At 51.4% G+C, this 26,091-nt stretch overlaps 11 protein-coding genes across 11 annotated transcripts; 8 read left to right on the forward strand and 3 right to left on the reverse strand.

Moving 5' to 3' along the window:
- The first annotated feature begins 118 nt into the window (after positions 1-118).
- BDR25DRAFT_260122 (uncharacterized protein) lies at positions 119-731 on the forward strand. The gene is made up of 4 exons (XM_033686630.1): positions 119-195; positions 241-418; positions 466-498; positions 562-731. Exons 2-4 carry the CDS (start codon positions 241-243, stop codon positions 588-590), a joined length of 240 nt encoding a protein of 79 aa, XP_033548470.1. The 5' UTR covers positions 119-195; the 3' UTR covers positions 591-731.
- A 169-nt stretch (positions 732-900) lies between these two features.
- Positions 901-4,987, forward strand: BDR25DRAFT_393235 (elongator complex protein 1; the record flags this gene model as incomplete). The annotated part of the gene is made up of 8 exons (XM_033698247.1): positions 901-2,026; positions 2,083-2,175; positions 2,226-2,764; positions 2,813-2,966; positions 3,016-3,358; positions 3,407-3,648; positions 3,706-4,939; positions 4,969-4,987. 8 exons carry the CDS (start codon positions 901-903, stop codon positions 4,985-4,987), a joined length of 3,750 nt encoding a protein of 1,249 aa, XP_033548471.1.
- Positions 4,988-5,353: 366 nt separating this feature from the next.
- Positions 5,354-7,239, reverse strand: BDR25DRAFT_342344 (PLP-dependent transferase; the record flags this gene model as incomplete). The annotated part of the gene is made up of 3 exons (XM_033693714.1): positions 5,354-5,947; positions 6,004-7,094; positions 7,223-7,239. The coding sequence occupies 3 exons, from the start codon at positions 7,237-7,239 to the stop codon at positions 5,505-5,507; spliced, it is 1,551 nt and encodes a 516-aa protein (XP_033548472.1). The 3' UTR covers positions 5,354-5,504.
- A 342-nt stretch (positions 7,240-7,581) lies between these two features.
- On the forward strand, positions 7,582-9,445 carry BDR25DRAFT_313564 (uncharacterized protein; the record flags this gene model as incomplete). The annotated part of the gene is made up of 2 exons (XM_033691388.1): positions 7,582-7,942; positions 7,998-9,445. The coding sequence occupies 2 exons, from the start codon at positions 7,582-7,584 to the stop codon at positions 9,443-9,445; spliced, it is 1,809 nt and encodes a 602-aa protein (XP_033548473.1).
- A 2,105-nt stretch (positions 9,446-11,550) lies between these two features.
- BDR25DRAFT_367368 (uncharacterized protein) lies at positions 11,551-12,338 on the forward strand (the record flags this gene model as incomplete). Its single annotated transcript, XM_033696997.1, has 3 exons — positions 11,551-11,864; positions 11,900-11,994; positions 12,094-12,338. 3 exons carry the CDS (start codon positions 11,551-11,553, stop codon positions 12,336-12,338), a joined length of 654 nt encoding a protein of 217 aa, XP_033548474.1.
- Positions 12,339-12,887: 549 nt separating this feature from the next.
- Positions 12,888-13,716, reverse strand: BDR25DRAFT_21921 (uncharacterized protein). The gene has a single exon (XM_033684955.1). The coding sequence runs from the start codon at positions 13,629-13,631 to the stop codon at positions 13,107-13,109; it is 525 nt and encodes a 174-aa protein (XP_033548475.1). The 5' UTR covers positions 13,632-13,716; the 3' UTR covers positions 12,888-13,106.
- Positions 13,717-14,867: 1,151 nt separating this feature from the next.
- Positions 14,868-15,814, forward strand: BDR25DRAFT_21930 (uncharacterized protein). Its single transcript, XM_033684959.1, has 2 exons — positions 14,868-15,457; positions 15,514-15,814. Exons 1-2 carry the CDS (start codon positions 15,095-15,097, stop codon positions 15,652-15,654), a joined length of 504 nt encoding a protein of 167 aa, XP_033548476.1. The 5' UTR covers positions 14,868-15,094; the 3' UTR covers positions 15,655-15,814.
- A 902-nt stretch (positions 15,815-16,716) lies between these two features.
- BDR25DRAFT_303134 (carbohydrate phosphatase) lies at positions 16,717-18,198 on the forward strand. The gene has a single exon (XM_033689946.1). The coding sequence runs from the start codon at positions 16,801-16,803 to the stop codon at positions 18,028-18,030; it is 1,230 nt and encodes a 409-aa protein (XP_033548477.1). The 5' UTR covers positions 16,717-16,800; the 3' UTR covers positions 18,031-18,198.
- Positions 18,199-18,244: 46 nt separating this feature from the next.
- On the reverse strand, positions 18,245-19,332 carry BDR25DRAFT_342348 (retrograde transporter). Its single transcript, XM_033693715.1, has 4 exons — positions 19,116-19,332; positions 19,041-19,055; positions 18,554-18,967; positions 18,245-18,485 (listed from the first exon to the last, which is right to left on the reverse strand). Exons 1-4 carry the CDS (start codon positions 19,170-19,172, stop codon positions 18,369-18,371), a joined length of 603 nt encoding a protein of 200 aa, XP_033548478.1. The 5' UTR covers positions 19,173-19,332; the 3' UTR covers positions 18,245-18,368.
- Positions 19,333-19,940: 608 nt separating this feature from the next.
- On the forward strand, positions 19,941-21,799 carry BDR25DRAFT_182625 (general substrate transporter; the record flags this gene model as incomplete). Its single annotated transcript, XM_033684223.1, has 5 exons — positions 19,941-20,116; positions 20,188-20,484; positions 20,558-21,062; positions 21,163-21,530; positions 21,652-21,799. Coding segments are annotated over 5 exons (1,494 nt in total), but the record flags the coding sequence as incomplete, so codon positions are not given.
- Positions 21,800-22,672: 873 nt separating this feature from the next.
- Positions 22,673-26,091, forward strand: BDR25DRAFT_21959 (purine and uridine phosphorylase). Its single transcript, XM_033684975.1, has 3 exons — positions 22,673-24,152; positions 24,230-25,803; positions 25,849-26,091. The coding sequence occupies exons 1-3, from the start codon at positions 23,090-23,092 to the stop codon at positions 25,894-25,896; spliced, it is 2,685 nt and encodes an 894-aa protein (XP_033548480.1). The 5' UTR covers positions 22,673-23,089; the 3' UTR covers positions 25,897-26,091.

A 26,091-nucleotide genomic window follows, 5' to 3' on the forward strand; every position in this document is an offset into this window, starting at 1 on the left:
GAGGTCAAAAAGATTCCATGGACCTTGGCATCGGCGCGGGGAATTGTCGCGCCGAGCCGAGCCGAACGTTTACATAAGCACCGCCGTGGCTTCGGCTTTGTGTCACGCAACTCCGTCCTTCCGCTCGTTCAACCTAAGAAGCGTCCCCCAGCCCGCAACCTCCCAATCTTCTCCACTCCGCCAAACACTATCAAAGTACGCCGCACATTTACCAATTGGCGTCCCAGCTGACGCCTACAGATGCTCTCCCGCGCAGCTTTCCGCGCAGCCGCGAATCCAGCCATTATTGCCCGTCGCGGCTTCCAGTCCACCCGAGCCCAGCTCTCCAGCCCCTACCACTACCCGGAGGGACCGCGAAGCAACTTGCCGTTCAACCCTCTGACCAAATGGTTTGCTTTTAGATACTGGGCGTTCTGCGGTATGCCTCGAGATGCCTTGCATGTGGAGCGCTAGCTAACTGGACAGCTACTGGATTTTCCCTTCCCTTCCTTCTTGCCGGTAAGGCTCAGTCTATCCACCTCTCACTAGTGATATAGGAGCTAACTGCAGTACCACCAACAGTCTGGCAGACCAGGAAGAACAAGCCCTAAATTCGATAGCTGAGGATATGGAGTGATGAGTTTTGGGCAACGTTATGAGTGGGAAACGGGGAGTGTAGAATAGGCCGAGATTCCCAAGAACAATTGTACTACACACAGCTTCAGCATCAAATTCATTAGCAGTGTTTCCTCAGTTACAGGGTGCGGACGTTGAATGCAAGTGATCGAATGATGATAGAGTATGTCCCGATCGGGAAAAGCTCGGTTTTCAGCGACCAACAAAATTTCAGCCACTGAACATTCACAAATCTTTGCAACCCACCACAAGAAACCATTCGAATGTAGCATCTAGGACACAGATATGCGCAACCTGCGAATCGTTGGAAGGTCGCTTTTGCGATTTTCCGGCGACAACCCGCTGCCACTCGCTGCGACAGCCTGGGATGTTGCCTCGAATTCAGTCATCTGTGCTTTTGGGCCTTCCAAATCACGTGCCGTCATCGAACTCAAACGTCTACACTACGGGCGAGACAGCGCCGAAGATCAACTAGAGGACATTGCTTCGTGGGATGCTCCATGCCCTTTACCTTCCCTCCCATACGATTCTATACAAAGTCTTCATCATTTCTCGGACTCATCAACATCATGCCTCGTCTTGGCTGGAGGAGACATTATTCTGGTCAGAGAGCACCCGCTTCCGGATGAGGACTCAGTCGAGATTGTTGGATCTATAGACGCTGGAGTATCCGCCGCAGCCTGGTCGCCAGACGAAGAGCTTCTGGCCATCACCACCGACGCCGAGACGCTACTTCTCATGACTCGGGACATTGAAAATGTAGCAAACGTCACTCTTACTCCGGAAGATACTAAAGTTTCTAGTCACGTATCTGTGGGCTGGGGGAAAAAGGAGACTCAGTTCAAGGGCAAGAGAGCAAAGGCTTTGCAAGACCCTACTGTCCCAGAGCGTGTCGATGAAGGAGTTCTGAGTCCCTTTGATGATGGGTTCGTGACGATCTCTTGGCGGGGCGATGGTGCCTATTTTGCCGTTAACGGCGTCGAAGGAGGGCGTCGAAGGATGATCCGTGTGTATTCAAGAGAAGGACAGCTCGATGGCGTTAGTGAACCCGTAGATGGCCTTGAAGGCGCCCTGAGCTGGCGACCATCGGGCAATCTAATTGCGAGCATCCGCCGTCTGAGTGATCGTACTGAGGTCATCTTCTTTGAGCGGAACGGCCTCCGGCACGGACAATTCGATTTACGACTTAGCCCGGAAGTGATGCAGGATCTCACCACGTCGTTGACCCTGAGATGGAGTAGCGATTCCAATGTCATTGCAGTGTGCTACCCGGCCAAGGTCCAATTGTGGACGATGAGCAATTACCACTACTATCTAAAACAGGAGCTGGTATTTCCTGAGCCTGGTGCTCCGAATGTCTTATGCAACTGGCATTCAGAGAAAGCTTTGTCACTGGCACTATTCACACCTGGTAAGCATTACTCGTATCCACGCCTGCGGAGCGGAGTTGATAACAAGATTCACTAGGATCACTCCAAGTTCTGGAATACCTCTTTACTATTGTTACCGGGCCTGCAACTCCCCCAAACGACTTTGGACTTGTCGCCTCTATCGATGGTTGTAAGTTATCGGGGCTTCGTCGTTCAGTTCACATTAATGATCATCCATAGTATCACTAAAGTTAACACCATTACGAATTGCCAACATACCTCCTCCACTATCCCTACACCAACTTGCTCTTGACCATAAAGCAGTCGACGTGGCCATTTCGCTGTCTAGTACCAGGCTCGCAGTTCTTTCAGATCGGGATATTTCTGTTTATGCTCTTAACATGCGACGGAGGCCAGTCCCCGCTCCCGAGTTGATGTGGCGAAGTGGGGCTTTCAATGGTCATTGTCCTCGCCATGTTGCATTTATCGGGGACGAGGACATATTTATTCTAACTGATGATTGGGATACAGAATATAGCTGTCTGTGGAGGATCACAGAGAAAGACTTTGTGCCGCTTGGCCATATAGCACGGACTAGGCATATATCTTCCCTCCTACCCAGTGTGGACTACAAAGGCTTGTATGCTCAATTCGAAGATGGATCTCTGTACCAAGTCCAACACGATGAGATATCGAGCGATTCGGGTCCTCGAACGACTTTGATCAACAAGTTCTCTTCGTGTCCTCCAGAACCAATGGTTATTGTTCAAGATGGAAAGGTATGAACCAAACATGCTCTGGCAATAAGTTGAAACTCACAAGCCTAGCCTATCGCTTTCGGGTTAACTAAAAGTGGTGTACTTTACGCGAACAAACGGATCCTCGTTCGAAATTGTACATCCTATTTGGTTACGCCTGCCCATTTAATATTCTCAACCGCTCAACATCTCCTCAAATTTGTCCACATGACAAGTGTAGATGGTATGTGTTCTCCAATATTTCTTCAGGATTTAGCTGACATGATTCCTAGAACTCGAAGTTCCCTTGGATGAGCCACAGAAGGACGAGAGATGTCGTAGCATTGAACGAGGTGCTCGTCTCATTGCCGCTATGCCAACAACATACTCAGTTATACTGCAGATGCCACGGGGGAATCTTGAGACCATCTACCCTCGTGCGCTTGTTCTTGCCGCTATCCGACGAGGTATCGAAGGAGAGCGATATGCAGAAGCATTTCTAGCATGCCGCAACCAGCGTGTGGATATGAATATTCTACACGATCACGACCCGAAACGCTTTCTGGCTAATATCGAGAGTATTGTTGAACAGATTGCGAGGACTGAACATATTGATTTGTTGCTTTCACAGCTACGGTAGGCAATTCCCTTCACTCATATCGACGGTGCATATAACAAAACTAGGAACGAGGACGTCTCGGAAACAATGTACAAAGAAACCCTTAAAACCAAAGACCCAAGTATCAAGGCCAATGGCCTAAAATTTCCAAGTGAGACCAAAGTCAATCGAATCTGTGATGCCTTCCTGGCTGTGCTCGAGCAGCCGCAATACCGAGAGGATCACCTCCAAAACATCGTCACGGCTCACGTAGTTAAAGTGCCAGCGGACCTAGAGTCTGGATTGGAAATGATCGGTAAATTGCAAGGTAAAAACGATTTAGCTTCTCCCACCTTGGTGAAATAAATTTCTCACTATCCCACAGCAGCCCAAAGCCCTCTCACCGAGAAGGCAGCTGAGCACATCTGCTTCCTTGCAGATGTCAACCAACTATACGACGCAGCCCTTGGAATCTATAATCTCGAGCTCGCCCTTCTAATAGCTCAGCAATCCCAAAAGGACCCTCGGGAATACCTCCCACACCTCCAATCGCTCCACGACCTGGCGCCTCTTCGTCGGAAATTTAAGATTGACGACCAACTTGGACGCAAGACCAAAGCACTTCGATATCTTAAAGATCTTGATGTTTTCGGCGAACTACAGGAATATGTCGTGAAGCATGCTCTTTATCCCGAAGCGTTGAAGATGTTTCAATACGACACAGCACGTCTCAAGGATATCATGAGTATCTATGCCGACTATCTGAGCACTTCACATCGACATAAAGAAGCGGCAATTGCATATGAATACCTAGATGACTATTCCCACGCCTACAATTCATACCTGTCCTTCGGGACATCCGCCTGGCGTGAAACGCTAACCTGCGCAAGCCTGTCTGGCTTCAGTGATTCTGACCTCACATCCCTAGCAACCACCCTCCTAGATTCCCTCACGGAATCAAAAGACTACGCTTCAGCCTCAGCAATTGCACTCGACTACCTCTCCGACTTGTCCACCGCAGCAAAGCTCCTCTGTCGTGGCTGCTGGTTCGCCGAAGCTATGCGCATAGTCACGCTGCACCGCGAGCCATCTCTCATATCTTCAGTCGTCGACCCGGGCCTTATCGAAGCAAGCGGTAGCATGAATGAGTTCCTCGCCGACATGAAAGAGCAACTCAAGGCTCAAGTCCCACGTCTCCGCGATTTGCGCGAGAAGAAGGCCTCGGACCCGCTCGCCTATTTTGAAGGAACTATGGACCAGGAGGCGAATATTCCAGACAACATCTCCCTGGCCCCAACTGATACCACCTCTGGTGGCACATTCATGACACGCTATACAAACCGCACTGGAACGGTAAACACTACTACTACGCGGAAAACGAGTAAGAAGAAGATGCGGGAAGAGCGGAAGCGTGCGCGAGGGAAAAAGGGGACGGTTTATGAAGAAGAATATCTTATGAATTCGATTGAGCGGTTGATTGAGAGAATCAATGGGATGAATGACGAGGTAAGAAGGTTGATCGAAGGTTTGGTGAAGAGGGGAATGAGGGAGAGGGCTGAGGCTGTGGAGAATGCGACTAGGGATGTGATTGAAAGGTGCGAGGATGCAGTGAAGGAGATGTATCCTGCGAACAGTGGGGTGGAGGCAGCGGGTCAAGATCCGGGTGATAGGGCAGGGGGCGTGGTGGTCGGGGATCAGGTCTTGAGGCCCATGGGTGGCGAAGCGACCCTTTTTGCGAGCTTGGAGGAAGTGAATCGGAAGAGGGAGGCGCCTCTCGTGAAGGCATTTGAGAAACTGTCTTTGCTTAGCTGATTTGGCCGTCTTTGAATAGAAATCTTGGCATTCAATTTCTGAATGCAAGTCGTTAGATTTGGATGGAGGGACTGTGAGATGTTCTGATATGTTCTGAGACTTTGAACCTCAGCCAATGATTATAATCCTGTGCAGCAGAAAGCTCCTCTGTTCGCTTGTGGGTTGAAAAAACAATTAGCATTCTCATGAGAGGCAATAGAGCTGGGAATTTTTAACGCGGGGACTGAAACATTAGCTCCATTCACATTTCTATTAATTCTTGGGTATTCTATCCATTTGCTTGCCCAACTCATAATTACGTTCTCCTAGCACTAATGTGATTAGAAGAAACAGTAGTATACAAGGGTTGGCCCTTCTCTGACCTCTTCAATCTTAGTCTGCCTTATACCCCACCTCCACAAGACTATCCTTTAAGGATTCGATTGCCTTATTAATATCGGGTCTCTTCGAATCCGTGACACTAACACCCATGTGTCCAAAGCGGATATACTTTGCCGCAATCTCCTTATGCAAACCGCCCGCAAAGATGACGCCTTTTTTCATCAGGCTAGGCAGGACATCCGGCGGGGTGATACCGTCAGGAAGATAAATGGCGGTCATGCCGTTGGCTTGATTCTCGGGCTTCGAGGCAAGCTGCTTTAGGCCGAGAGATGTGACGGCCTTCTTGATTTTCTGGGATGCGGCTTTGTGGTCTTCAAATCGCTGGGCGAGTGGTCGGGAGAGGATTTGCGTGAGAGAGGTGTGAAGTGCATGGATTAGCTGGGGGGAGGGCGTTGCGAAGTAGGATGCCTTTTTTGCTTCGTAATTTTGCATGACTGGGATGACGTTAGTGAGTAATCGGGGCTTGTAGATCCGGCAGGGAAAAGGATACTTGGTAGCCAATTCTTCCACGACCCGAAATACGACGTCGGCCTTGCTTTCCTTGCCTTGAATGTCTCAATGGCACGGCCCGACACCATGAGAATGCTCAAACCGGCGGGACAGCCGATTGCCTTCTGACTGGCTGTGAGAACGACATCGAGACCCCAGTCGTCGAATCTGATCTCCTCACAGCCAACACTGCACACGCCGTCGACGATAATCAGAGTGTCCGGGCTGACTCTGCGGACTGTTTCTGACAGCGTCTTGATCTCGCTCAACACTCCGGTTGAGGTGTCGACGTGTGTGACGGTGAGAATCTTGTACGCCTTCTCACTCAGAGCTGCCTCGATCTCATGGAGCTGTGGTCGCTCGCCAATTGGTGCTTTTAGTTGTGTTGCCTTGACGCCATATGTTTCCAAGCAGTCGGCGAAGGAGTCGGCAAAATAACCAGTGTGGAGGACAAGCGCCTCGTCACCGGGCTCCACCAGGTTCGCTGCAACCTGATCCCAACCTAGTGTGCCGGAGCCAGAGAGGACGAAGGGCTGTGAAGCAGGATCCGAGGTCTGGAAGAGCTTGCGTAGCATTGAGAGGACCTCGCCGAAGGTGTTGACGAAGGGTTGGCCGACGTGGGATTCACTGAAATGGCTCATCGACTGCAGAACGGCATCATCAAACTCAATTGGACCCGGAATGAGCAGCGCAGGGTGGGGCGCTTGACTGGACATGACGGGCTGGGGTTTCTTCTCTCTACTCTCTAGTTTTTTTGGGGTCTGTTCCTTGATGGCCTCTGCTGGCGCTATGTTGGGTGCTTTCGGTTTGGCCAGATTCCCCTGGTCGTCTTCAAGCGGCGCACTCCTCTCGGTTGAGAAGGGCGTGTTCAATTCAAGAAACGGCTTGCTGTCGAAGTGGCGCGAGAAGAGGTTGAGTCGGGACGAAGCGCGTGAGGGAGCCAGGGTGAAGGAGGAGGGGTAGCGGCGGGTTATGATGGAAGCTAGGAGTCGGCGCGGGGCAGCCAGCTTGCCGGTGTCGGAGGAGGGCCGTCGAAGAGGGCGAGATTTGCAGGTGGAATGAGGACAGCGACGGCTGTTGACGGGACCAAGCCTTGGAAGAATCCGATGGTTGGGATTGCGTGCACGTAATGTGTTGTTAGTGTCAGGAGTCAGCACGCGTCAAGGACGAGAAATTGGAAGCAGATTGGATTGTTGATTGTGAGTATAGAAGTTTCTAACTGCTCACTATCGAACATGGGTAAACTTCCTTGCGCTTGCTATGTTATCAGGGGGATTTTCGCATCTGCCGTGTGGGGTCCTTGCGAGTCGCGGCGAACTGTGGAGGTCATCCGTGGACCATTTCCGTCCGAGGAGTGCGCTCCACGTGACTGTTTCACGTGACTGTTTCACGGTGAGGTCCAAGTGCCGCCCGGCTGTTGTCAGGGAGCCCTGTTTCAGCGGTCTTGGCAACAGAAATAAACATCAACACCACGCCTTTATACACACCCTACCCATTGCTTCATGTATTCCCCAACAGTATTCACTACACCTAGCACCTCGCTCACAACGCTACACTTGCTGTAGTCTTTATTGTCACAATGCGCCTAACACGTGCTGCGTTGCGCGCCGAAGCCACCCGCACTCACGACAACGAGACAGCCGACGCGTCAAACCTCCTACCCCCAACCCCGTCCACTGACCGCATCCCATTGGGCGAAGTTTCCGCCAACGCCGTCGCCGAACTCTCCCAAGGACATCCGAACCTCAAAAATATGGCCCCAAAGAAGGCAAAGTCAAAGGTCGCGAAAAAGGCTGCCAAAGGGAATAAGGCCAGGAAGGCCCAAGCAAGTCCGCCAGGCGACGAGAGGGAGGTCGAAGTCCTTGAAGACGAGAGGAGAGCTGCGGGGAGCCCAGCGAGCGACGCAGCCGTTGATGAGCTGGCGAAAGCGCCCGCGGACGGTGCGTGTCCCGGCATGCGCATGAATGACACGTGCCAGCTAATTATGGGGTGCAGATATTGTCGTCCAAGTGCCAATGAATGATCAACGTCCCGCATCTCCCCCTTCACGCGCAGTCCGCATGACCCGTCGTCAATTGGCTAGAGTAGAGGAATTGTCTAAGTCACAGCGTGTGCCCTTGCCATCGCCTCAACTGCATCTTCCTGCTGCTGAGGGAGAAATTGCCAACGCTCCGAGTGCAGGGCCTGAGGAAGAAACCGTGCCAGACGTCCAGAAGGTAGAAGCGGTCAGGATCGAGCAGGCCCGGGTCAAGCCGGAATCCGGAGTGGCTGTACCAGCCGTCGAAGTCATAGCAGAACCAGAACCCAAAACTCTCACATCCGAAAAGCCATGCGAAGGAGAAGCAACACCTGTTACGAGCCGCAGTCCCAGTCGCAGTCCATCCAAGTCTCCCGCCAAGGTTCCCATGCGGCTTGAGGAATCTATCGAAGCTATCGATGCGCTCGAGGAAGCCATTGAGCAAGTCGGTAAAGCAATTCCAGTCTTCGATCACGAGGCCGATGAAAAGTCTCCACGGAAAGCGCGATTCGATGCAGTCCCGACTCCAAACATGTGCGCGGCCAAGGTTTCCAAAACCCCGACCGCGCCAAAGTCACTGAAACCTACCACCTCCAATGTGTCCAAGGGTGCGACATCACGGCCCTCTATCTCCCGCTCAGCCAGCACTCGTGTCGCACCACCCAAGAATGCCGATGTGAAGGTGAGGAAGGGGTCTGGAGAGGTAGTTGATTACCTTGCTTCGAAACGCCGTCCAATCAGCATGTCATTCCCAGTCCCTCCACCACCTCCCAAGTCGGTGAAACCACCTACAAAGTCAACATTTCATCTACCTGGCGAGGCTGTGGCTGCCAAATTGAAGGCACAGAAGGAAGAGCGTCTGAAGCGAGAAGAGGATGAAGCCGTGAAGAAAGCTGCATTTAAAGCCCGTCCAGCCCCTGCTCGGAAGAATGTCCCTGCCCCAGTTCGACAGACGGCGGCAAGCAAAGCACGAGAAAACTTAATGAATGGCAAACCTACTGCATCAGAAAAGGAGAGCAAGATGGATGGTGCTTCTATTCCTCTAAAGCGCACTAACTCCATCAACTCGGGCAAACGACTGAGTACGACAATCACTTCTTCTCGACTAACCTTTACAACATCAACATCCAGCTCACCGAGCTCTAATCGAAATAGTACCATTGTCAACCCGGGCCCTGTGACGAAATCCACTGTTACTGCAGCCGATGCAGTAGCCCAACGCCTCAAGGCACGTGAGATCTTCAACCGAGATAAATTAGAGAAAGAACGGCGCGAAAACGAACGGCGAGAGAAGGAAGAGGCGGCGAAGAGGGCTCGGGCTGAAGCAGCTGAGCGTGGCCGTATTGCGAGTAGAGAGTGGGCTGAGAAGCAGAGGATGAAGAAGCAGAGCGCGTCTGCGCCGGCAACGAAGGTTGAGACAACGTGAGATGATATGGGATGATTCAGGAGAGGGAGATGAAAAGACGGTGAGATTTGAGGGAGGAGGTAGGGAATTTTCAATTTCCGATACCATACCAATTGCGGACCAGTTGCGACTGCCCTCTAGAACGATTGTGTGCTGGATACCTTTTTGTTTCTCGAAACCCTTCCACGCTCTCTACCGGCATCTCTTGGAGTTCTTCGGTCTACCCTGGTGGCTAGGATAGCACGTTTGCTGGTCCTGTCCTGTCCTTTTCAGGAGTGGGGTTGGAAAAGGAGTATTATGGTAGTGGTCCTGGCCTGACTCTTGCTGTTTCTATTAGCTATCTGACTTCGGTAGAAGGGCGATCTGGAACCGTTGGAGCCGTTCAAGGTTCGCTGATCAAGGCTCCACAGTCCACGTTGGTCGTGTATCCTCTCACTCCTTCACTGGGGTTTAGGATGGAACGATTATGGTGCGATCGTTGTAGTTTGACCGAAGCTCCTCCGGGATTTCTCGTCGGGCGAAGGGACCCCGATGATGGGATGATGCTGGACTGGGCGTGGCACTACCAAATAACTACTAGATAGTTCTCAAATTGATGAATCGTGGGAATAATATCAGCACAGGGAATATACTTCCTGGGAGCGTGGGGTTTCTCTCGTGAGGTTGCGGAATATCTGCTCGGCCGGTACTTGACTACCGGCGTAGGAGGTTCTTGTTACTGAGCTCTGAAATTGACTATGTAGGAACCAGCCATGCATCCGGGACATTTCTCTCATGATATCTCTCGGAAGCATTTCGTTCCCGGAAGGCTGCCGGTTATCAGATGGGGACAAACCGGGCAGGTCCGATAATTGATGGGAGTCTGATCTTCTCTCCTGATATTTACGGAGGAACTGCTCTCTCGGTTCTTCTCGGACTGCGCAAGTTATCTAGCTTTGTGTCTGCGAGAGGCGCTTGTGGCGAGAAATTTTTGTGATGCGAAAGGTAAACCTTTCTTCGCCTATTGCTGTTGAATCGATGTTTGACTTAGGTACCACTATGGGGCTCGTCTCGCGTGATATCGCGGAAGAGTTACGCTGTCGGAACCGGTAAGTTATCTAGACTGGTGGTAGGGAGGTAGGCCCTGTGACGTTGCTTCCCTGTCATGTAAACAGATTTCGCGGTGCGCGGGTATCGCAGATCTTCCTCTTGTATTTCCCAGATTTACTTGTAGTTCATTTACATCCCTCAACAGTTTTGACATGGTGCGAGGGAGACACGAGATGAAACGTTACCTGTAAAATTCGCGATGGAAAAAATTTCTGCCCAAAAGCACAGGGCGTGGCCTTGTACTTGCACCGCCTTGAAATCTCTGCCCTGCATAATTCCTGTTCCGACATCGCAAGAAAAGCACTTGACATTGATTGTCTTCGGCCTTGTTTTCGCTTTGAATGTAAAGCTCGCCGAATTTTGACTTTTCTCTTGACCGAGTGATAGGATTCGCTATAACCCGAATTGATGGCTTTTGGGAGGCGCTCGTGAATCACATCGACTGGCAAGAGCTGGTCGGATATCGAAAATCGCAGTGATCGACCAGATCTGTGATTCTATCTCGCTCGGCTATTGTTCCGACAGAGCCTATTGCTGGACATAATTTTGACGGGCCTATGAGCTAGACAACTAGTAGAGTGGAGAAGCCTATCTGTCCAACGTGAGGTATAAGTCGATGACATAAAAGCCGGAGAGTTTGAGAGTACTGCGGAAGAGGAGTGTGGTGGTGTGATTTGCCTTGTCGGGATCCGAGAGGCTGGCGCTCAATCTCCGACGTCCGGTCGAGTGGGATCATGATAAAGAAAGCATAACACGGCGACGAGGACGGCGATGAAGAGTCAGGAAAACAAGGCTGGAAAATAATGACACTAAGGAAAAAGGACATCCACGATCAACGCCACCTAGAATTCGACGGCGAAGTGGTGTTGTGGCTGCTCATTCCTTCCCCATAGAGTAAGGAAGCGCCCGAGACGAGGGCGATCATCTGTCGCCAGAGCATCCTGCGACACACAAAATTATGCCGCATGACGCTGCTGGCAGCCCGTCCCAGCATTTCCGTCCTTCAACAAGGGTTTTCGTGGGGGTTTTGCTTTTTCATGTCCATGAGAAGAGGGGCGCTCCAGGAATACGAGGATGGCCCTTGCGCTTGCGCCATGACGAATCGCACTTGGGCTCCGGGCCGTCCTTCAGTGCGGGGAAAGAGCGCCAAGAATGTAGATGAAAGAGTGGAGACTGCAGCGAGCGAGATACGCACTCATCCAATCCGAAACGACTTGGTGGTGGAGGTTTGCAGAAAATACATGGGAGCGCGCAGTGAGGGACGCCAGCAGAAGGGTTCTGCGAAGCAAGAGCGCGGGCGGCAACGGGCTTCCTTGTTCGAGCCATGCTGCTGGACGCAGCGGACGTCGACGTTTGCTGCGCAGTGCACACTATCAATATCCCCAGCACTGCAGTCCTGGCCGGAAATATCCCCTGCCTCTGCCTCGTCTTCTTTGGAGCTCAACAAGGCGTGCCTATCCTGCATGTGGCCCCTCACCATGGTGATGTAGAAAACTCTGCACGAAAATCAGCGAAAGCCCAAGGAAAAGGAATATGCAACGTTTGAACGGACGCGGGTGCCTGGCTGTTGACAAATCCAGGACGCCTACCTGCCTGTCCAGTGGCGCCATGTGTGTCGAAAGAGTCAAAGTTTATTCGCGCCACACTCGATAGCCACGGCGTCTGTGGCCAGGCCAGGCCCCGCCTCGATTGCGGGTACGAAAAGCCTGAGTGGGTGGATGCATCATCGTGGCCCCGGGAACAGCCCGAACCTGAGGCCGGCTTCAAACTCATGTTGAAAGGCATCGTCTCCGGTAACTCACGTGGAGAGCGTTGGGAAGGCTAGCTGCATCATAATGAAGGTGAGACATGTTCCGGGAATTCACTTAACGGGGACCTGTTCCATTGCAAGGAATGCGAACTGAACTGGTAGCGCGGTCACCATGTGTTCAAGTCGATTAGTTTCGGTCACAGTGCCCTTGGGCAGTTGCAAGTTAGCTACATGCTGTGCAGGGAGTGGAAACAGAGACGTCATGCAACAGGTCTCGTTGAGCTGAGTGAGAGAAGACAGAGACCCAAAGTCTCGCCCATACTAGGTATGGCTATCTATCGCCAGGGAGATGCAAACACGTATGCTCATCCTACCACCCATGCTACCATCCACCAACTCCTCTAGGCTCCATTCAAAGGAGCCTAGTCATCATTTCCGAACGAAGAACCCAACACCTGGCAATAAATGCTCGCAATGACACAATTGTACTACCACGCACTACCACTCATCGTGCAGCATTGAAGAAATACTGACATATGCTTTTTGTGTTTCACCCTCCACTTCCATCGATTAAAGAGACTAACAAAAAGAGAACATCCATGGCAATATACAATACTGAAGCGAAAGGGATGCAGGCCAATCGAGAGCCCATAATGCAAGGCGATAAACTCCGTGGAAAACGCCGGGGTCTCACACTCAAATGTGGAGACGAATGCTGCTGTAAGACGTGGGTGGTCGAACGCTCCTTCCAAGTCGATAAACGCCTCCCCAAGACTCGGTACTCCGTCGTCGTCGTCGTCAAAATGCAATTTACGGGAACACAGAGAGAAAAACTAACGGCGTCTAGTAGTGCGTAAACCTTCTCTTCATGTCTCGTACTGGGTCGAATGATCGCACGTAGCCGTTCAGCTGGCTCGCTGCCTGTAATGATATGCCTGACGTAGATTGGGAAGCAGCAGATGCAAGCGATGATCGTGACGAGGAAGGTGTGAGACTTCGCTGCTGTGATTGACGTGCTGTTGCTGTTGATGTTGCTGTTGCTGCTGCTGGCTGCGAGGCTGTTGAGGCAAAGTACGAACCGTATGCAGTGGAGTAGTACTGGTGAGGACTTGAGGGTCCCATGTCGAAACCTCGTGATGTTGATGGCGTCTTCAACGCAGAGAAGTTGACGGCAGGGGGTAGGTAGAAACCTTGAGAGGATGATGACGAGGATGCGGAAGAAGACAGATTTGAGGGTGTCGTCGGCTCGTTGGTGCCAGCCTTCTCCAGGTCGGCCAACCGGCACGCCTGAGAGCAGTATGCTCCCTCTGCAATCTGGCGATCACAAGAGAGGCAAAAGTCGTGAGACCACTCCATCTGGGACGCCATCTGGAGTACGGAAGCGGTTTGGGGCTGTGAGACGAAAGCAATGGTCGCAGAGAGAGAGATGGGGAACTGGCTCGCGAAGACGAAGGGTGGTGGAGGCGGGGACAGTGAAGATTGATGTGTGAAGTGGTTTTTTTATTTGAAAAAACCAGTTGAGGTTCAAAAAGGAAGAGTCATGAGCTGTGTGAATCGTCAACGCGAGGACCAACTGATGGTAGGCTTGCGGAGACGGGAGCGGCGAGGGAGGATAGTTTTAAGAGGGCGCCAGGCACAGGGCAGACAGCAGGGAAACCACCCACGCCGAGAAACGCATGGGTTCATGGATGCATGGGTGCATCTCCGCACTTCGACTGTCAAGTGGCCCATGCCGTCGCTTGCCTCTTGCCTGCAGCTCGCCAAGTCAAGTTTTTCTCGCTGCCGCCGCAACCTGCTTGCACCTTTCGCACCCTTCACGCCCACCACCCATTCTCACCAGTCCTCGCTTGGCCTGCCATTCGCCCAGCCGCTGAAATTGGCCACTGCTCTGTCGTCGCTGCAGCCCAGCTGCTCAGCAGCGAGCACGCGGGTGATTCGCTCGCCAGCAGACACTTGCTGCCTCACCCGCAGCCAGAGCGACAGCCCTTTCCCTCTCGCGCTGCCTGCCGTCGCCGGGGAAGCTGAGCGCTCCCTTGTGACACCAAAGTCCGAGTCGGTCGGCTGCTCGCGATAGCAACGCGGCTTGGGATGACGAAGAGCAATGGCGCACCACTAGTCACCTGCCCTGCCCTGCGCCGGACACTGACGGATGACCCAGCGTGTGAATGTAGGTACGAGCACTAGGCCCGATATTTCAGAGCCGAAAGAGAAGTGGTTTCATCGGTCATGGGTGCACTTCCCTTCCTGTCCACATCTCGCTGCATCGCATCGCGAGATTCGTCGCCTACTTGTCGCCTGTAACAGGTGGGCAACGTACGTACAGACCTTTAATCGCACAGCGTGGGACTAGCTTGGCTGGTTGCGAAATCCTCAAGCGGTGCGACTTCTCTAGTGTTGCTGATTATACCCCAGGTCTGAGGCAGATCGCTGGCGTCTAAGCTCAGCATGCCGAATTTCAGAGCACTGAGGGACGGCATGACTTGGTTGTGAACGCAGGGGCAGTCCGTCTCACAGTCTCAGCCCTGCAGGTGAGCCAAAAAGTACGTACCGCTTTCTAATTCTCCACCAGAAGAAGGCTTCGATCAGGGTGGAAAGTTTGCTTAGAAGCACTGAAGGCTGCCAACTTTCCGCCTCGTGAGAAAACTAGTTGTTGGTTGGAATGCACAAAATGGCTCGCCGCGTCATGCCACTGAGCTGTTGTCTCCCAAAACAGCAAGACCGCCAACCTACCTGGACACCAGCAGAATAACGACGTTATCTGGTATCACCGGGGTGTCTCTCGCTCAGAAACGTCTTCGTTCGCAAGCAATGCACGAGATTGTGTCATCTCTATGGCGCTGTCTCCGTTCGCGCGAGCGTCAGGGACGATTCGTGTCCTGTTGCTATGCCCCTCGATCAGCGTTGGGAGCATTGATTGCAATTCCTCAACACAATTTGAGGGCCATATCCAACGAAGGACGAGACAGTTCGATTGTCGAGCTGCAAGATTACCAGAAACGTGGCGCGAATGGTGGTTCAGTGGTTCGCTTCACCCGCGAACGCCGCTCAGCCAGCCTGACCTTGTTCTCTCCTCCAATCAAGGGGCAAGGAATGACCTGGGGCCTCGGCCTTGGGCATTCGCCTGTTTGGGAGCCCGGCCATGGCGAACCAATATTGATGGCAGCTTGGAACGCCTGTTCGGTGGATATTTTGCCGTACGTGGCTCGTTCTGCATCACTACACAACAGCACTCATCTTCATGCCTACACAGGACCGCTTTTTACCACTGACAAGCGAAATAACGACTTCATGCCTATCCACATTCCTGCCAGCCGGTCTGCCCGCAGTGGTCCGTCGCAGAGCAACTCGTGCAGGGGCCCTGCAGACGTGCCGTGGGAGGCAACGCCAGTGAAGGTGACTTGCATATCATGTCTGGCTGTCATTCGCCGGTGAACGCTAGGATGGCACAGACCCAGGGTGCGCGACCCCCACGTTGCTCTTTGCAAAGTTCACATATTCTGGTCCGGTTGATGGAGGCAGGAACAGCTGCTCGAGCAATATACTCTTATCTCGACGTCGCGGTTAACGTATCTGAGGCCCCTTCGATACGATAGCTCCTGTACAGCGCCTCAGGCGAAGCAAGATAGTCGACGAGAGCTTGTGCGACGTCAAGACCGGTTCAAACAATCGAAGGATTGTGGCTTGCCTTCCCCACAAATAGACACACAACAATGGCGGACGCCATCCTCGATACAAATTCGGGCATCTTCCACCACCGGACCCAAGCGTCTACAAATCTAATTCTTTCGAAACTGTTTGAAAACTGTCTGCTGTCGAGTGTCATTGCTGATCGGCCGTCAGACGAATATAGTGCGCGAAATTCCACTCTGCATCATCTTGCAGGGTGTGGGAAGCTTGTGCAACGTATGGACATGTATATTGCGCGCAATATGGAAAGCTTCCGAGCCACAACAGGAGTACATCAGAGTTAACAAGGTCCAACTAACAAACAACCAGGAGGCGCTAGCAGAGCAGCAAGAAGACGTGGTGTAACCAAGGCTGTGACACGGATTCGTAGTCTGCCGCTGGATCCAATCAATCCGTGAACGGTGCACGGCCCTCGATATATGGACGGTTGAAACTGATGAGCGTCTCGCCATGCCCTGAATTTATGACATGATTTCTCACGTGTATCGTGATCGGGAATTTGAGGCAGGAGTCTGATTCTCACCTTGTGCACTCCACGAAGCGCCGGTCCACCCAAGAATAGACACAGCGAACACAGTGCTCAATTCATGTGCGGCGCCGCAGTGTAGGCGCTGCAATTCATGCAGCTTGATGAACTTTGAGTAATAGAAATCATCAACACGATGCCTCTCAAGCTTTCAATTAGGTCCATGTCGATTTTGACACTATGTTCTTGCACCTCGGCTACCAAATACTAAGGACTCCACCAACCTCACTGCACACATAATCTTACCCTTGTCATGCCATGTCCACTGCCCAGCGTACCACAATTGCTCCCCGCATTCGCCACATTGCGCAATAAAGTCTTCCAATGCCGAATCCAACACCAACACCAACAATTCTATCCCTAATAAACCCGTACTATGACGAGCTAACCATCGCCCTCCGCGCCATCCACCGCGCATCAATCCTCACCAAATCGGTGCTGCGCTCCCTGAACAACAGCGTCAGCGCTGAAACCAAAGCCGACGATTCCCCAGTCACGGTTGCGGATTTTGCCGCCCAGGCGCTGATTATCGCCGCGATTCACGCCGTGTATCCCGAGGATAAGTTTGTCGGAGAAGAGTCGGCAAAGGCGCTGAGAGAGAATCTGGTGCTCAGGGAACGGGTCTGGCAGCTTGTGGTACAGAGTCAGAGGTCGACTTCTCCGCAAGTATTGTGCGACGAGGGGGATGCGGCGATATCTGATTCGGGCAAGGTGCAGGGCCGACTGCGCCAGGGCGGATCTGCACCTGAGCAGCAATGGTTAGCGACGCCAAAAAACATGGACGAAATGCTTGATTGCATTGATCTCGGGATCAGCGAGTCGACGAGGAAAGGTAGGGTTTGGGTGCTTGATCCTGTCGATGGCACGGCAACATTTATGGAAGGGAAACAGTATGCGGTTTGTCTGTGTTTGCTGGAAGACGGCGTGCAGAAAGTCGGTGTTATCGGGTGTCCGAACCTCAAGCTCGATCTCGGTGCCGAAGCTCGTGGACTCGGGACCAAGGTCCACGAGGATCAAGTCGACGATGCCGGCTACGGCGTCGTGCTATCCGCAGTTAAAGGTCAAGGGACCTTCGTCCGAAGCATGCATGCTTCTGGCTTTGGAATTGCGCAGCGCATAAATCACGACAATGATCAAGTGCAACAAAGGGACGTCATAGACATCGATTTCGTCGAGGCTACGCTCGGTAAGACGAGTTTGGTGCAGGACGACCATCGAGCTGTTGCAGAGCGTTTAGGGGCGCAATGGCCAGGCACTGTCATCTGGTCCCAGCAACTGAAATATGTTGCTTTGGCTCTTGGTGCTGCGGATGTCATCCTTAGGATACCGAAGGGCAAGGAGAGGTATACGTTTATTTGGGATCATGCCGGGGGCCAGATACTCTTCCAGGAAGCTGGAGGTGTTATCACAGATTTTGATGGGAGGGAGATAGACTTCGGTCAAGGGCGGAAGATTCAAGGGCACATGAACTTTGGAATGGTTGCTGCGATGCCTTGGTGCTTCAGCAGGGTCATGCAAACGGTGAAGGAGGTACTGGACGAGCGAGCAAAGTGAGGGTAGCATTGCAATGTGGTGGAAGACAAGACTCGAGAGAGCAGATGCTGTGACAGCAGCCGGTGAGGCCGTCGCTCCGGGATAGACGAAATGTGGGGTAAAGCGTAGTACAAACCGCATCAGGAGCCTCAAGAATAGAAATCTGATGCAATTGGACGTATGAATGAGACACAACATGTTGACCCAGATGCTGCTGGAAGCCGTGATTCTTCATGTGCAAGTATGCTAGCATCACATGGACGGGGTTGATTGATGCCTAATTGCGGGGGAAGGAGTTTGTCCGTTCCCTTGAGTGACATTCGTAGCATGCATGGTGGCCAACTGCGAACGGCACCTCTCTATGATACACCGCCGCCGTTTTTCCGAAATGAGACCTTCTCCACCGCAACATTCTCGACGCCATTCGCATCCTTTCTTAGCTGGTACACGTACAGCACGAGGACATCGCCTTGAACCTGGAGGCCTGTCAACATGCACTCCACTGCAGCGCAGCAAATTAGAATCACAGAGAAGGTCGACTCACATCCATCAACACAAAGCTAGGTGTCGGGTCTTCATCTTCAGTCCACCACCCGGTGGTCATAGCCCCCGTGGCACTCCCCGGATTCACAAAGAACTTGCCCTCCATTTCATATGCCTCGAATTTGTGCGTGCCACCCCATAGCAGGATATCCACATCCATCTGCCGCGCGGCTATCAGCAAGCTATCGCCATCACCAGGCGGGATTATCGTGTGCCCGTGTGTGAAACCTATACGTAGCGAGCCATGTGTGACAACTTTGGAGAGAGCGAGGTTCGGAGCTTCGACGTCAAAGTCGCCTTTGACGATTTGTAGGTCTGGTGCTATGCCGCGTAGGAATTCGAACGTGTCTTTGTCGGTGATGTTGCCTAGACAGAGGATTTGGCCGATTTTGCCAGGCGCAAGGAGTTTTTTGAACTGGTCACGAGGAGCTGGTGAGCTTGTGGGAACGACTGGAGAGTGCACAGGGGAGAGGTGGGCGGTGGCGTACCTTGGCTGGTATATCCTATGTGTCCTGTAAGTTTGTGAGGTCTGGAAGTCGTGAGAGGGAGCTCTGCGAACGTACTGCAGCTCTGTCTGGGATGAAGAGGTCTCCTAGGCAGAGCACGAGTCGCGAAGCCATTGCGGTGGCTTCGCCGCCTGTCTGCACACCTCAAGACCGTTCGAGGATAGGTAAGAAGCTTAAAAAGAGTCCAGAATAGAGGGGAGACCAAAAAGAGTACCTTAGAGCAAAGGACAGCAATGCGGTGGAGTTGATACAACAAAGCCTACGCCTAGAAGCTACCTGCGTACCTAGGTATGCGGTCACTGAAGGGTAAATATCGGCGGAATCCGCAGCAGCGAATCACCTTGGTTCCAAGACTCCAAACAACATTTCTCTTTCTTGCAGCTTTCACACACTTCCCAATAGCAACAAGCCTTATTAAAGTTATAGACTATATTACACAGAAGCACAACTTTGTAGACATCCTCTTACTACTAAAAACACTCTCTTCGGACATTAGAGATTGGGGTGCCGTTTGGGCTGTTGTCTCGCGCGTTGGGATGTTGGTGGGAGCTTGGCGAGAGCGGGTTTCTGGAGAAAGGAACATGACATTGAGCGACATTGAAACCTAGGCTTTCTGTTTACATTTGTTTACGGATCCGTACTACTAGCGGATTGGATTTCAGTGTCTATGGACGGTGGGAGGCTCTGTCCACAGCACGTGCCAACGAATCCCAGCCCCGCGATTCCGGCCCACATCTCACATTCCGAATGACCCTTGAAAGCTGGTCACCCTCGACCTCACACGCCGACACCACCGCTGGCAACGAATCTCTCACTCCGAATGCTTGAGGAAGTCCTCACATCGCAGCCACGGCTTCCCCTGATGACTTTGAACTGCAAAGCATGACCACAACAGCCGCGGAACCGCTCATCTCCAACAACCACCGACAATCATTCGGAGAACGTGACGCTCATGATGAGGCTCCCGACGTGGATGAGAGTGCATTGGGCTCTCCAGGTGCTTTTATATGGATCTTGACTTTTTGCGCTGGGGTTAGCGGGCTGTTGTTTGGTTATGAGTATATCTTTCCCCTCATCCTACCTTCTTCGCCCTAGCTTGAATGAATTAAGGAACTGATGGAACATTCAGTACCGGCGTAATATCCTCCACTCTTGTGTCTATCAACACTGATCTGTCATCTCGACCCTTGTCCATCCTCGACAAGTCCCTCATCACCTCATGCACGTCTCTCTTCGCTCTCATCGCTAGTCCACTCACAGGTGTACTGGCCGATCACTGGGGAAGAAAGAAGGTGATATTGCTAGCCGACTTTTTTTTTGTGGTGGGCGCGTTATGGCAGGCGTTCACAGGGACTGTGGGAGGAATGATCAGTGGAAGGAGCGTGGTTGGGGCCGCAGTGGGTGCCGCGAGCTTCGTCGTACCTTTGTATGTTCCCCACTGTGGACAGACATTCTGGAAATCTGCATCGGATCATAGAGAAAGCTAACGTTAAATAAAGGTATATTTCCGAACTCTCCCCATCGCCATTCCGAGGCCGGCTAGTTACGGTTTGTACCTTATTCATCACTGGAGGCCAAGTCGTCGCATACATTATCGGATGGCTGTTTTCGGCCCACCCCCACGGCTGGAGATGGATGGTTGGTCTCGGTGCGCTACCCGCAGCAATACAATTCCTCGTTCTATATTTCATGCCTGAGACCCCAAGGTGGCTCGTCAAGGTAAATCGGAAAGAGCAAGCAAAGCGAGTCCTCAGCAGGGTTTATGGGGGAGATGGGAGTGCTGAGGGCCTTGTGAACTCCGTGTTACGACGAGTGGAGAGAGAAATCTATGAGGAGGAAGATGCGGCTGGAGAAAGAGCAGTACCAGAAGAGGGGAAGGCCGGGTGGAGAGCAAAAGCAGCCAGGATAAATGATAGTGTCACGCAGCTCATAGTTGTGGACGGGAATAGGAGGGCTTTGATTCTTGCATGTATGCTCCAGGGGTTCCAGCAACTTTGCGGCTTTGTAAGTTCTTTCTCCCATTCCTTCTTCCGAACCATCGCCCTATTCCTTCAGCCAATTGCATGCCGAAAAGGACTTGGAGACTGACTATTATGGCGCATAGAACTCCCTAATGTACTTCTCCGCCACCATCTTCTCCCTTGTCGGCTTCCGCTCCCCAACCCTAACATCCCTCTCTATCGCCACCACCAACTTTGCCTTCACTCTCCTCGCCTTCCATTATATCGACCTCGTAGGCCGCAGACGAATCCTGCTCTGGTCCGTCCCAATTATGGTCATTGGTCTTGCACTTTGCTCCCTAGCATTCAATTTCATTCAACTGCCAGCGCAGAAAGCCACCGAGATTTCTACTGCCGCCAATGAGCTTGCGGGTAGTAACAAGACATGGCCAATGGTCATTTTACTCGCCATGGTAACGTATGTAGCGGGTTATGCAATTGGAATGGGGAATGTGCCGTGGCAGCAATCTGAGTACGTTTCTCTCCCGTCTTCTCCTCAATCTTTACTCCAAGCCCCCAAACTTCCAACCCCCAAGCTCTCCATCCTCCCTCCTCCCTCCTCCTTCCTCCCCAGTCTAATCTCCCTAACTTAGGCTCTTCCCCCTTACCGTTCGCTCCCTCGGCTCCGCCCTCTCCACCGCTACAAATTGGGGTTCTAATTTCCTCATCGGCATCACATTCCTTCCTATGATGGAATACCTGACGCCGGTTGGCACGTTCGCTCTCTACGCCGGGGTATGTTTGATTGCTTGGTGGACGATATGGCGGATTTATCCTGAAACATGTGGCCTGAGTTTGGAGGACGTTGGGGGTTTACTGAAGGATGGGTGGGGTGTTGAGGAGAGTGTTAGACGGGTGGGTGAGAGGGGGAGGAGTGTGGGGGATAGGAGTGTGGGGGCGTAGTGAACATAGAATGATAGAAGTCAGCACCTAACCTCCCTCCCTGTGTCGCGAAACTACCTGTGTTCCGAAAACAAATCTTAGATATTTTGATCTCTAAGTTGTTTAGAGTGTGTTTATATATCGATATCTTTGTGATAATATCGCAGACACGGCCCACGGTTATATCTTATTATTTTGTATTCTTCCTAACTACCTTAAAAATACGCAGTATAGTTAAATTATTGCTCAATTCCTATAGAGTGCACGTTGATGCTACAATGTCTCTTTAACATAATAGCACCATCGCTGTCTTATCAGCAGCTAAATAAAGGTGGTGATTGAAACCAAAGAATCTTACCATAATGCTAGAAAACTACCACTAACAATGTACGCGGTGCAGGAGGCAAATTCGCCACACAAGTGAGCACACCGCTGCGGCTTTGAACAATTTCAGCTAGTTATACGAAACAGATTAGTTGTTCTTACATAATAGCTGTTTGGTAAATTTATTTCGTTAGTGTGTTTCTTCAGGGGCGCTTCGTTAGTAGTCTAACCTCTCGTGGGTGATGCGACATTCCTGGTGAGGAAAAGAACACAGGATTGACCCTCGATCAGCGTCTCAGTCTTGGCAGCCTAGTGCCACAACACCATATCACGTGATTTGCAACAGGAATCCGTACAAAAGGGTACCTCATTATATATCATAGTTCGACTTTCGCAAGGTCATAGTCGGAACGAACCAGCCCTCCGTGCCAGCATGGTCAAGATGCTCATCCAATGATTTCGGTCTAGTCGACTTCGCCTCCAGCTGAAGCCTGGCCCCTGTATTGCGCCACACTGTACGCTGTGCCAGTGCAACTAGGCGCTTTCCACCTTAGGCTGAGCCCGCCCAACTGCTCCCCTTCTACAACGAAGGATACCCTGAAGTAATAAACTCTTGGTTCTTTGGTATTCCTAGCAACCTATTTTCATACATACGCACTAACCTTGATAAGCCCGACTGACACCCTCGGCATGCTGCGACGCTCGTCTCTTCACCTAGGCTGCTACGTATATGTCTCCTGTAGATCTTAATCCTCCCGAACCTGCCGCTACCTCCTCTTAGGACTACGATCGCGCTCCCTTGGGCTTTGTAAATAGCTATCTATAATGGAGAGTACTCGTTACACGGTGGGATGGATAGCGCCACTTTATCTGGAGCTAATAGCTGCAAAATCTGCACTGGAGCAAGAATATGACGAAATCTACGCAGATGGATATCGCTTCTACGGAGGAAGAATTGGAGAACATAATGTTGTATTAGGGGTACAGCCGACTATAGGGACAGATGCGGCTTCAGATCTCGCAGCTAGGATGAGCTCAGCGTTTCCAAATATCCGATTCTTTCTAGTTGTTGGAATAGGAGGTGGAGTACCTCGATACGGCGTGACAGGTGCTGCGTCTGAGATTGTACTTGGCGATGTAGTGGTGAGCTATCCGTGGGGTAATTCCGGTGGCGTTATTCGATATGATTCTGGTGCCTGGGTAGGAGAAGACGAAGGTCGCCTTAAAACGGTTGGGCACACAAACGGCCCACCGCATGCCCTTCTGGGAGCTGTCAACAATCTACGAGCCGACCATGCTACTGGAACTGGAACGATTATCCCAATTCTCTTGAAAAGAATGCGGCTTAGGATTCACGAAAATGAACGCCATAGATTCGAAGACCCAGGCCCCGATCAGGATATACTGTTCCAAGACGACTGTTCGCATCCAACTGACTTAACAAATGTGGATTGCCAGCAGTGTTGCGGGCAGGATTTCTCGCAGCAGCGGAAAAGGCGAGGTAACAGCGCGGTCAGGCAGACTGATACCCCAAAAATCCACTACGGCAATATTGGGTCAAGTAACCAACTTCAGATCTCACCAGCCGAGAGAAATAGACTTCAGAAGGATCATGGTATCATTTGTTTTGAAATGGAGGGCGCAGGTGTTATCCAGAGGCATCCGTGTCTAATTGTTCGTGGCATCTGTGACTATTCTGATTCTCATAAGAACAAAATATGGCAAGCTTATGCGGCAGTAACAGCCGCTGCATACACAAAAGAACTCCTAGAGAGCATGCCAGCAATTAGGAAAACTGGGCAGATCGAAGATTGTAGCCAAGGGGTGACAAGTGTATTTCCTCGGCTTCAGGAGGAAATTAATAAGAGAATTCACCCTGGACAGCGTTGTAAGTACATATAATTCATACTTTCTTGAGGGGGCGCTGTACTAGAGATAAAGCACCAACTAAAAGTAGACAACTAGCTAGTCTCCTCGATCACCTACCGTACGCTGACGATGCGGCCTTCAACTCGTCTACAAATCAACATGATCCCCTTTGCCTTCCTAATACACGCGTTGACCTCCTTCAAGAAATATACAATTGGGGTAATGGACAAGACGAGCGGTTGATCTTCTGGTTAAACGGCTTAGCAGGCACAGGAAAATCCACGATTGCCCGGACTGTCGCACGGACATACTTTGACAAGAAACGTCTTGGAGCGAGCTTCTTCTTTTCACGTGGTGGTGGAGATGTTAGCCACGCAGGCAAATTCTTCACCACTATATCGAAGCAGCTTGCGACTAGCATACCTCCTCTCCACCAGCACATCCGTGACGCTATTAAAGCCCAGGACGATATTGTTAAGTTATCTTTCCAGGATCAATGGCGCCATCTAGTCCTTGGTCCCCTCTCGAAACTGACCGGCAATTTACGTCCGCCTATGTTTACCATTGTAATCGACGCACTCGACGAGTGCAGTAATGAAAACGATATTCAGATTCTTTTGCACCTCTTAGCGGATGCTCGATCCCTAGATAGAGTCCGGCTGCGAATATTTCTAACGAGCAGGCCCGAGGTTCCGATTCGGTATGGGCTATGCCAAATATCGGATGCAGAATACGGAGAATATATACACCAAGACTATGTACTCCACCGTATATCGCCGTCGATCGTAGACCAAGATATTCGTACTTTCCTCGAATATAATTTCGAACGCATCAGACATGAACGCTCTTTAGATATTAGCTGGCCTGGCGAAGAAGTTATTACATCCCTAGTGCAAATTGCAAGTGGGTTATTTATTTGGGCCGCAACCGCTTGTCGTTTTATCCACGAAGGAAGGAAATTTGCACCTAAAAGGCTTAATACTATTCTCACAGGCAGAGGTGGCGATGTCACTGCACCAGAAAAATACCTCGATCAAATCTATATCACTGTTCTCAAGCATTCCATCTCTCCAGATTATACAAGTGAGGAGAAAGAGGAGGTATATTGTATGTTGAGACGGGTTCTTGGAAGTACCGCCCTTCTCTTCTCACCGCTCTCTGCATGTGCTCTAAAGAGGCTGCTTAACGTCACCGAGGATATCTATCAGACATTGGACGATCTGCACTCTGTTTTGGATGTTCCAAAGAGTGGTAATCAACCGCTTCGTCTTCACCACCCTTCATTTCGCGACTTCCTTCTCAACCACAACCGATGTGAGGACCAGAACTTCTGGGTAGATGAAACGCAAACACACCAAACGCTAGCCAGTAACTGTATACGGCTTATGTCAACCTCCCTTAAAGAAAACATCTGTGGCCTAAATAGTCCCGGTATACGTGCCACAGAAGTTGACAGCAGTCGAGTCCAGCAGTGCCTTCCTCCAGAACTTCAGTATGCATGTCTATACTGGATACAACACTTTCAGAGGAGCAGAGTTCAGTTCCGTGATAATGATCCAGTGCATCAGTTTTTAAAACAACATCTTCTTCATTGGTTTGAAGCACTTGGCTGGATGGGGAAGATTTCTGAAGGAATTCATGCAATCGCTTCCTTGGAGTTGATGATAGTTGTAAGCAAGCCTTAATTGTTGCGGATTCATATTGCTGATAAACAGGCTAGGCATACGAAAGTCCCCAGCTGTTTAAATATGCCCAGGACATAAAACGGTTTATACTCTATAACCAGCCAGCGATTGCACTCGCTCCCCTCCAGGCATACTGCAGCGCGCTTATTTTTACGCCCGAGATGAGCATAGTAAGAAAGCAGTTTGCCAATTGCATACCTCAATGGATACCAAGATCACCAAAGGTTGAAAGGAATTGGAGTGCGGCACTTCAGACGCTCGAGGGACATAGCG

The sequence above is a fragment of the Lindgomyces ingoldianus genome, assembly GCF_010093535.1.
Source record: "Lindgomyces ingoldianus strain ATCC 200398 unplaced genomic scaffold BDR25scaffold_13, whole genome shotgun sequence".
In the NCBI taxonomy this organism is placed as follows: Eukaryota; Fungi; Ascomycota; class Dothideomycetes; order Pleosporales; family Lindgomycetaceae; genus Lindgomyces; species Lindgomyces ingoldianus.